The sequence below is a fragment of the Terrapene carolina genome, unplaced genomic scaffold (genome assembly GCF_002925995.2).
Source record: "Terrapene carolina triunguis isolate 2854851 unplaced genomic scaffold, T_m_triunguis-2.0 Scaffold96, whole genome shotgun sequence".
NCBI lineage: Eukaryota > Metazoa > Chordata > Testudines > Emydidae > Terrapene > Terrapene triunguis.
In genome coordinates, this window is record NW_020664447.1 from 16,427,738 (window position 1) to 16,438,815 (window position 11,078).

The following is an 11,078-nucleotide window of genomic DNA, read 5'->3' on the forward strand; positions in this document are numbered from 1 at the left end:
TCTTACAATCTAACCTATCAGTAACTGCTACCAGTAGCACATTCCTACACGACACCCTGCGGTAGCCGAGCCCTCCGGTAACAGGACAATGGTGGAACTCTGACTCCCGCCTTCCCCCGAGCCTGCAGCCAGCTTCCCTCCGGCCTTTGTCTCGCGGCAGCCGGCCCCACCCACCCCGCGGCGGCGGCGGCGGCGGCAGCAGCGGCAGCTCCGGAGCTGCAGGTGGCGCCGTGTGCCCGATCCCAGAACTGGGCGGGCCCTGCCGGGCTCCGCGCTCTGAGGGTGCCGGGCGGGATCGCCGCGGCGCGTCCCCGGAGCTCTGGCTGCCTGAGCCGGGAGAGCGAGCGCTAGGCGGCCCGGCGGAGCGGGGCCCGGCATGGGGCTCTGCCTGCCCTGCTTGGGGGGAGCCGCCGAGGACGTGGTGGAGACGCCCGACCCGGTGAGTGCGGCGCGCACGGCACCTCCGCACTCCGGGAGCCCAGCTCCTCTGCCCCCCGACACGCCCTAGCTGGGCCGCGCACACCGCGCTCCCCGGCCCCGCCACACGCCAGCTGGGCAGGGACCCCCGCCCCGGAGCAGGCCCCCAGCAGGTGCAGCCTCCTTTCAGCTCCTCCTCCGAACGGTTTTTTCTGGGCTAGCGGTTTGTTTGCTTGCTTTTCTATTTTTGTCGGGTTTTGAAATTACCCCACAGAGGCGCGACTTGCCAGGGTGTGGTTTTCCCATAATCGTAGGATTAAAATAAGTAAGGGGGGGGCGCGCACAGGGGAACCACTCCCTGCTCTAGATCAGGGCCACCTGGGGGAGCAAGTGGGGCAATTTGCCCCAGGCCCCACAGGGGCCCTCATGAGAATATAATATTCTATAGTATTGCAACTTTTTTTTTATGGAAGGGGCCCCCAAAATTGCTTTGCCCCAGGCCCCCTGAATTCTCTGGGTGGCCCTGCTCCAGATCACCTCCACTCTGCCTCGTCTGCTGAGCACACAGCCCCTGCTCTAATTCTCCTCCAATCGGGGTCGCCCGCCTGGGAGGGGGAGGAGAATTAGAGCAGCGCCGGCGGTGAGCTGGGGTGGGATCCCCGGGCGGGGTTAGCTTCCATTGGGGGGGAATCTCCCCGGACGGGGCTAGCTGCAGAAGGGGGGTAGCTGCTGCGGGGAGGGGGGGGGGCTCCCCGGGCGGCAGGCGGGGTTAGCTGGGTGGGGGGATGGCGCAAGGTGGAAGTTTCACCTAGGGCGCGAAACTTCCTTGCACCAGCCCTGCTCCCAAGGGTGCACCCATAACATACTCCAGTGACATACACGTAGTAAGAGATCCTGTTAAAAGACTGCATTTTTAAATATTTATTTGGGGGACAGAGGGAATTAAGCCCTCGATGTATAATTAAGGGTTAAATATACCCTTTAATTAAAAAAAAAAAAAAAAACCAAAACATTGATCTTGCATGGATCTGCAGAAGCGGCTCCATAGTGCTCTAGGTTTGTTTTTGTTAAGTACATTTATCTTTAAAGGGACACCAACTTGAAAATCATATTTTTGTAAGAAAATTTTAATAATTTAGGTCTTACTTGTAACTGAAAGAAGTTGATGGGCAACAGATATTTTTCTCCCATTCCATCTTGTCTGCTTTGGGCATTTGACAGCACTTGGTATATCAGTTTCGCTCTTTCCTTTCTACAGACCGGATCTTGCAAGTATTTGCACATATGGGTAGTGTCATATGAATGTTTGTTAGTCAGTTTCTTCCTTGATTGGCAGCGGGTGGGGGGACAACGAGATAAACATCAACAGAAAACTCTCAAGAACTAAAAAAACAAAATCAAAACATACTCAATTTGACAAACTAATTTATAAATGTATCTCTTTATAATGTTTTAAAACATTGAAAATCCTGTTATTTTATACTGTCCAAAAGTCTAGGTGCTTCTTGGTAAAGCTATGCAGCTGTCCTTCTACCAGCTGGGTACCGCAGGGTCAGTACCTTACCACACAGTATGTAACCAGAGAACAAAAAACATAGGGTAGCACCCCTTCTTCTTAGCATGTGTACATGTCTCAGGAGGCACGTGACCAGGATTCATCACCAAATTTGGTCCGCTGGTTGGATCATTAGCTTCCCTGGGCTGCGTACTGATGGGGAGAGTCGAATGAATGCTAATCCATGCCCCCCTTAAACCTCTAGCATGAACTAAAATTAACACAATTTGGAGTTTGTCAGTCTCAGTCACAGGTGTCCTGCACTTGAAGTATCCGCAGGAGCACAAAGAGAGATCTGGCGGGACCATCTCTTAGAGTGAGAGGGTAATTCTGTCTCTAAACCCGTGCTTGATCTCTCTGTTACACTCCTGTTTGTTATATGCACCCTTGTACTAGAAACTTTACTAAGATGGTGAACTCATTTCACATATGCCATCATTCACTACCATTTATTACTGACATGGGAACAAATTTTCTTAGCATAGTTCCCTGTATCCTTGTGGAAGCCCACTGACTTCAGAATCAGTGGGACTCTTCATTGGTTTAGGGGCCCATGCTAGCTGACCTGATTGTTGGATCAAGATCCTGGTTGGGATTTAACTGGTAAGGAAATAAATCTGCTTTTCTAACTCTGGAAAACAGTGGAGCCTGGTTTTAGTGAACTTGCATTCAGTGAAAATCCATTTATAGTGATAGCTAGTCTAATTACAGTAGTTTTGTAAACATTACTATCAGAGGTTTCATGATGTTTGTTTTTAAAATATTTATGCTTGTGATGAGGCACGTCTCATGAGGTTATTTTCATGAGGCCCTCAGGGAAACAGCAATCATACCAAGATCTCATTTTTCTTTTCTCTTCAAAGGACAAGGACAATTTATGGAATAACTCCATTTCTCTGCCCTATAAATACCTTCTTATTGCATGTTTCATCCTAGAATGATTTTTTTTTTTTTTTTTTTGGCGCGGTAAAGATACAAGTCATCTGAAATGTGGCCTTCTAATGGATATATCTGCATAACACTAACTACTGTTACTCAAAGACTGGAATAAATCATAGCAGCAATAACACTCTACCATCTTAATAACCAAAAACATACTGTCCTTATGTAGTTACTTTAATACTTATAACAGAGAAGAAGCAGCTGCTGTTTGACTTAAGTTCAGAATTTGATTAAATAACTTCCATTGTTCATATGAATGACAAGGAACAGACATGGAGTAGTCTATGCATTATATCATTTAATCTTTTTTAAAACTATATTTTCATTGTTAAACAATTTATTCTGTTTTCTCTACTACAGTGGAATATAACTCCTTTTTTCAAATTTTCTGTAGGAAATTAAAAGAAGACAACTTGCAGAAGCCGCAGAAAAGAGGCAGATGGAGGTAACATTACATTTATTCAGAAACTTGTTATGTAGCCACTGGTTTTAATATGGGAAATACCAGAGGTTTCTTTGCCGAAATGCAGCTGAACAGCATACGTGGACTATAGGCAAGTGGAATTTATCATTGCATTGGCTGTCATGTTACTAATTTGATGGGTATAATGTATTTGATGGGTATTCTTACAATGATGTCATGGAACATTGGCAGGGATATTGAAAAAAGCTTAAGATAGTTAGGCACCTGACTCCCATTGAAATTCAAATGGCTATTAGCGCTGTTGAAAATCCCTGCCATTATAAAATGTGAATGCAAAGCTGGAAAGTTCTTATAAACCAAAGAAGAAATTGATTTTTGTCAGTGATATTTTTGTTTTACTTTGACCACAAACACCAAAGAGATTTCAGTTGCATTTTTCAAAAATTGCAATTGTTTTGGCGGCATTTGCAAGTGTTACTTGCTACTTCTAAAAGCTCAACGTAGCTGAATTTGTTGGCTGTTTGCTTCATTAACATGAGGGAAATATGGGTCTCTTTCCTCATCCCAGTCAATTAAGCAGTGGCATTGACAAACTCTGGGCCGAAAAGTTGGGGACTTGGGTGTTGAAGCTGGGAGGTCTTAAACTTAGGAAAGTGGAGGTAGTATGTGCCTTAGGGCAGAGGTAATAATAGGAGGGTGGAAACACATACAGAAGCCTAAAGCAATAGAACTGTAGCCTTATTTTCACCTTACCAGACTTTTTTTAAACACTGCATAATCCAAATTCTCTAAAATGTCTTGATGAATTTCAAATATGCAGCTGAAATCTGAAGATAATAAATGTGTGTATTGTATGAACATTGGTGGTGGTTGTTCTCTGTATAGTTTGTTGGCCTTTTGCTGGTACGGGCTTATTCTGTTTGCTCCGGTTTAAAAGATCATGATTCATATTTGAGTCATGAATAAAAGCACTTTCTAAATTATTATAGCAGCATTTAAGTGATATTTAAAGGCCCTTTTATTAAAACTTTTTTGGTTTGCTTTGGACTACATTTTAATTTTTTTTTTTTTTTTTTTTTTTTAAAACTTTTTTTTTTTTTTTTGTATTATTTTTTAATTTTATATATTTTGTTAAAGATTTAGTACAGCTACTGTGCTTTGACTCTCAAAGTACTTTCTAAATATATATCCTTGCAACAACCCTGAGTGGTAGGTAGATAAATACCATATAGGAAGAGATATAGTAGATGGTGAAAATAGACACAAACTAAAGCTTCTATTTTGCAAACACGCAACTTGACACGTGTGTGTGTGTAAATGACTAGAACTAAGGCTTCCAGCCCTGTGTTCAAACCATGCTGGAGCTAGGTCATTCTGTTTCTGTGCAAACAATATGCTAATCTAATATACTGTTCAGATCTCTTTACTTCATATTTTATATTACATTGACAGCTTAATGCCTCTCTTCACATTCTTACTCAGTCTACAGTCTTGCTTTGTCACAACTCTGCTTTGATCGATATCAGTCACCACCATCTTGGATTTGTGCTAACAGTCTGTTCCTCTTTCCTCTCAGCATAGATTTAACCTTATTCTTTCTGTTGCTCACATGTAGTATTATAGCTCTAAATTATGAGTTAGAAGTGCATTAAAAATTCTGTAAAGTTCAGATTTCAAAATAAATAAGAGGAAAAAGAAGCTATTATGTACGGCCTTGGTATTCATGTTTTAGAACCTTATATTGCTCTAATTTAGGTACTTATATGGCCCCATCGCCATAGTAGCTCAGTGCCTCAATCTTGTAATGTATATATCCTCACAACGCCCCTATGAGGTAGGGGAAAGTACTATTAACCCTATTTTACAGATGGACAATTGAGGCACAAATAGTGACTTGCCCAGGGTCACAGAGGATATTTGTGGTATAGGAATTGAACCTTTGTTTTACACATCCTAAGCTGGGCCCCTAACCACTTGGCCATGCAGTTCTGCTGCATGTAAAATTCCCATTGACTTCTGTGGTAGGGTTTACATAAGGACTGTAGATGTGGAAATTAAATCGGTCATCTCCCCTCATGCATTTATTGTAAATTGTAATGAGACCTCTTGGCTAACATCTCTCTGTTAGCCATAGGATGCCCTGTACTTGCAGGAATCCATGTGGTAAGAGAAGGTGGGGCAGTGATCCCATAATAAAGTAACAGTTTGGGTTCTTGGATGCAGCAGACTGCCTAAACCATCCTTTCTAAATTAAAATTCAATTGGTGAAGGTAAGAATATGGAGCTCATACCAATTGGAAAAACTGCAGGATCAAAGTGCTTGGGAGTTCTTGAAGGAGAGAGGGGGAAAACGTTTAATTTTACAATTTCAATACAAACCACATGTATTTACTCATTAAATTATGCCCTGCTGGATATACAAATAAAAATGAAATAAGAGAATACCCCATTGCCATCACTGACAAATACTGTGCAATGTGAAAAAGTACCTTAAAAAGTTATGCTGCTGTGTTACATACTAGTATTAATTAGTGTTTCAATATTGCTTCCAAATAGAAACCCACAAAATATAGTTGCCAAGATTTTATTTCTTTGGAAAGAAACTGGACTGCAGTATTTTACCCTATCTTATTTCCCTAAAGGCCACCTCTCGGGGTGTTAAGAACCCATATTCTGTGGAGCAAAAGAAAAAGAAACAGGAGGAAATGGAGAAACAAATTGCATCTTCAAGCTCTGGAGGAGGAGGAGGCGGACTTAGAGTAAGTTTTAAGATTTACTTTGTTAAATCCTTTTAAAAATGTTTTTAGATTTAACTAGCTTTATTAGTAAGTTCAGTTTTGTTGGTATACGTCTACTAAAGCAGCGCTTCTCAAAGTCGGGCCGCCGCTTGTTCAGAGAAAGCCCCTGGTGGTTCGGGATGGTTTGTTTACCTGCTGCTTCCGCAGGTTCGGCCGATTGTGGCTCCCACTGGCCACGGTTCACCGCTCCAGGCCAATGGGGGTTGCTGGAAGCGGCGGCCAGTATGTCCCTCAGCCCGCACCGCTTCCTGCAGCCCCCGTTGGCCTGGGACGGTGAACTGCGGCCAGTGGGAGCTGCGATCGGCCGAACCTGCAGATGCGGCAGGTAAACAAACCGGCCCGGACCGCCAGGGGCTTTCCTTCAACAAGCAGCGGACCGGCTTTGAGAAGCACTGTACTAAAGAACTATACAAAACAAAGTAAGCACAAATAGAAAGCAGAAGTCAACTTAACATGTCCCAAACTGAAGTTTCCTTCCAGATCCTTCTTATCCACTTGCATTCTCACCGGTTATCAACAGTATCACCCTGCTCCCGGTCACTGAGGCCAATCATGAGTCCTATTTAATTTCTTCTTCCTTGACCCGCATATCTAGGTTGTAGACAAATTTTGTCAATGATTCAATTCCTGTCAAGTTTCTAAGCTGCAATATTTCCTTTTTATTCCCACAGCAAAATCTTGTTCAGACTCTTTATCCCACATTGACTATTGCACCTGCCTCTTCTTATGATTTCTCCAATACCCATTTGATCCTTCCCTCCAATCCATTCGAAATGCAGCTTCTAAGATCATTCATCTTCCTTCGTGTTGTCTTATTATATCACCCACCCCCTCTTTGAATTCTTCCACTAGGTCTCCTTTTTCTTCCACAAAACGCAAGCTACTTTTCCTAATCTTCAAGGCTTTTCACAGCTCTGTCCTTCACCACTTGTCCACTCCTGTCTCTTATTGCATTGCTCCCATCCTCTCTGCTCCACCATTAATGCGAATGTTGACTTCCCATTTATCAACTTCTCCCACAATCATATTCACACCTAATTCCAGGCTGCTCCCTGCACATGGAACACCCTTACTGACCGTACTTGTAAGATGGCAACCTCCTTCAGAAACCATGTTTTTTCCTCCATGCTTATAAGAAATTAGCCAATTAATAATACAGGCAAGGGAGAAGTTATGTATTTTTGGTGTGCATCTGTTTTTTTTTTATCTACACTTTATATATGCTTATTTCCGTCTTCCTTACCTTTTTAATAAGTTGCTGCTTTCCTTTTAGATGGTAAACTCTTTTTGGGACAGGGATAGTATCTAGAAAGTTGTGCATCCTCTTGTTGCACATAAAAAGTATTGGTGGATTTGAATGAAGTATGTGGACCATAATGAATCACTGAGTTTATTGCATACATACAACTTTGTTTTATTTTTCTAGTGGCAGGTTGGATAAAGAAGTGTGGCATCTGAAAAGAAGAGGATCAAATACTGCCAATAATTTGCCAGTTTCTGCAGCTGAGTGGCACTTATTCATTGTGTGGCTTTTGCTGTTTGCATATGAAGATTCAACAGTACTTTGCCATTGCAGTACAACAGAGGTGTATGCTAAGAATATTTTTCACACAAAAATCTCAGAATGCAAAACAAAGGTGGCCAAAACTTGTCATTTTTTAAACGTCTCATGCTTCAACTTTTGGGTGGGGTGGAGAGTGGGAGATGCACAGTTATTTGGGAATGAATTTAGTATTTAATGGTGGTAAAGTGAATGTATTATATTTCTGCTCTTGAAACTAACTTATGCACAGCTTGGGTAACTTTTAGCGTGTGTGGGTTCTTCTTTTTGTTTTAGCATTTATTTAAAGTTTTGTTGAACTTTGCCTCTTTGTAAAAAAAAGTTATCTTCTCTAGATACTTGTGCTGCTATCCATCTCTTCTGTACTGATTATTGGTTAATTACTTGTGAATTTAGTGCCTTTAAAAGGCTTTTGGAAAAGCTTGGCTTCTACAAATTGAAATTTTGTAAAATGTGCTGTAAAAAAAAAATCACTTTAAATTATAATCGCTTTACATGCTTTTATTGAGGTAAATATTTTGTGGTCTTATGCCCGTTCTCTTTTCATTGATTCGCCAATTATGGATTTCTTTTGAGTACATAATTATATTCTAATATGTACTGGAAGTTAATGCTATTAGCTAAGCTAAACATTGTTGGCTATTTTGTTCTTTTTTGCACCACAAGGGGGTAGTGTTGTACTTCTGGAAATATTAAAAAATAGAAAAGGAAAAAGACCTATTAGGTCATCTCTTGGATAGTTTATTTCCTGAAAGCTTCTGTACTACCTGGGTGGCTTAACTATATATAGTACAATAATATTTGCCAAGTGCTAGAAGCACTTTTACTGCTCTTTTGTATCAAGGAATGTCTGTAATCCATTTCCAAATGTGAAACTGCTTTTGATTATTTACAGCTAACTAAACTGGTGTATTATGAACTGATTCCAAAACTAGAAGTGACCTCAGAACACTACTGAGTAGATGAGGGAATTTAGAAATGATCCTGTTCCAGTAAAAATACAACTTTTATTTTCCCTGGAGGGCACTATGTTTGGCCTATTAGTGTCCTAGTGACTCCATTTTTGACCCAGGTTGGACTGTGGAAGTGTTACTTGGATTAAATACACTATCTTTTCCCCTTGAATCCAAAACTATCATCTTAAGTCCACTTTCTTGAAAGAACTAGCTTCCTGGCTTCTGCCTTCATAATTCACAATAGCAAAGGAATTCTTAACAAGACTATACTACTGTTAGTTTAGTGACAAAAGCAGTGGCCTTCATAGAAGATACTAATACCTCACATTTACTTTGAGTGTGGGCATTTGCCCTATTCACTGTTCTATTCCTGTTTTACTGAATTAGACTACAATGGAAGACTGTTATAAAATACAGTGTGTGTAATGTACAATGCAACTTTTTGTCCAGGATTTCTAGTAGAGTATCCTATAGTGTGACTATTCCAAGACAATTTGCGGTGCCATTTAAGTGCCAATTTAATGGTAGGGGAATTTGGGAGGGGGGTTGGGTTGTGGGGTTTTTTTGTTTTGTTTTTGGGGGGGGGGGGGCGGGGAAGAGAGAGTTTGTTGATCGTGGCTTTGTTGATCAGGAATTTCTGAAGGAATTTGTGCTACCTGGAGTTAACCTGTGCATTCATTCACTTACACTGCATTGTGGCTCAGCAGTCAGCCAGGAGACAAATATCAATAAGTGTTGTACTCTTAAGTGTGACACTATTCTGCCTACCAGCTTTTAACTGCTCCGTGACTCAACTTTGATTTATTTAAATGACTACAATACTTAAGTTTTAACAGTCCAGTCTTGTGAGAGTCAGAGTTCTTTCAGATATATTGACTTTAAAAACATTCAAAAGTATTTGGCATCTTAGAGGATTAGGTTCATCGTTGTGGTTTGTTTGTTTTTCATACCTTAGGGGTAGAGAAGAAAGTCCACACTATTGAGCTAGATTAACTGCTCAAAAAAGTGACATGGAAATCTGTTTACCCACTTGAATCAGTGGTTTCAGAAAGTACAGGAGATCTTGTCAATGGAAAAATTGAGCCATGATAGAAAAAACAAACATGGATTACAACACTGCGTGGACTTCAAGTAGAGTAATCCCAGAATAACTTTTTAGCCCCCACATTCCAAAAACTCCTGCCTTTCTGGTTTGCATCAGCATAAAAAGTTAATTGAGTGCTTTGTACTTGTTTTTAGTGCAGAATAATAGACGAGACTACAACTGTATCTCAATTTACTGTATTTACGAAATATATTGACAAAGTACTGGGCTGCCCTATCTGAAAACAATGTAAAATTGAAGGATAATACATTTTTGTCTATTGCAAAATACATGATTTAATATATAGCCTGTCTTCTGTACAGACCCTAGGAAGAACAAAAAGCAGAGGTCTAAACAATGCCTCACTGAAGTCTGTGGTAATTTTGCCATTGAGTTCAAGGGATCCAGAATTTATCCCCTTAATTTTTTATCATTTACATGCTCTATGAAATGGTATCCTTATGCCAAAGTATATGCTGCTTATGGAAGCTGACAATTCTACACTTGACTATGGAATCCTTTGGGTCTTTATTATTGTAGCTGTGAATTTTTTCCTTTTCGCTATCTTTCCTCCCCATCCATTTATAAAGTTAAGAAAATCTTCCCTGTATAAATTTAAGCCCAGTTGTGATCTATGCAGGTAGACCTTTGTACCTATATGAAGTTCTACTGGCTTCAGTCATACTCTGGCTCTGAGGGTCCATCCGTGCAAATCCAGTTGCAGCATTAAGGCCTTAAGGGTTCAGCATCATGTTTAGGAGTCTTTGCATGCTTCAGCGTATGTGACTTTAGGTAAGATATGTAAATGTGTGCATATATTTTTGTATCTCAGCCACGTAACCAAGAATTGACATAGGTTTTCCATACACACACTTTTAGTCCATTAATAATTGATTCTCCCACTAATGGAACTGGGTCAGGGAATGAGCAGTTGTTGAAGAACCCAGGACGCTATTTGCATGGGGTTATCACCCTGAGAAGAAGACAACACTGCATGTCTGGCATCCAACTAAAACATGTCCTCGTGAAATGAAAGGGATTTTTGTAAAATAAAATTATAATTAAGGTATGACAAAAAACAGATTTTATGTAGGATTACAGATGGTTGCAGTTGGAAAGACTGCAGGATGAAGGTCTTAAATGGGAATAATGATATTCCTCCATTTGCTGTCATTATTTTGTTTCTAGATCTACTGCTGTTTTTAGTGAACATACTGTAAGTCTGGAATGATATCAAAGGAAAATTGGACCAACCCATATCTATAGCCACTGTACCAATAATGTAAAAATAAGATAAGTAGTCTTAAGTTAGATTTTGACATAAATAAAATGGTAATTTTT

General features: G+C 40.7%; 1 protein-coding gene across 1 annotated transcript; it reads left to right on the forward strand.

The window, feature by feature from the left end:
• The first annotated feature begins 268 nt into the window (after nucleotides 1-268).
• SVIP (small VCP interacting protein) lies at nucleotides 269-8,226 on the forward strand. Its single transcript, XM_024214862.2, has 4 exons — nucleotides 269-439; nucleotides 3,309-3,359; nucleotides 5,981-6,097; nucleotides 7,563-8,226. The coding sequence occupies exons 1-4, from the start codon at nucleotides 377-379 to the stop codon at nucleotides 7,575-7,577; spliced, it is 246 nt and encodes an 81-aa protein (XP_024070630.1). The 5' UTR covers nucleotides 269-376; the 3' UTR covers nucleotides 7,578-8,226.
• The last annotated feature ends 2,852 nt before the right edge of the window (nucleotides 8,227-11,078 follow it).

Bases quoted from the DNA above. Each gene is read 5' to 3' on its own strand.
- SVIP (XM_024214862.2), top strand. From the start codon at position 377: ATGGGGCTCTGCCTGCCCTGCTTGGGGGGAGCCGCCGAGGACGTGGTG. The intron at 440-3,308 runs GTGAGTGCGGCG...AATTTTCTGTAG, and splicing joins TGGTGGAGACGCCCGACCCG to GAAATTAAAAGAAGACAACT. The intron at 3,360-5,980 runs GTAACATTACAT...ATTTCCCTAAAG, and splicing joins CAGAAAAGAGGCAGATGGAG to GCCACCTCTCGGGGTGTTAA.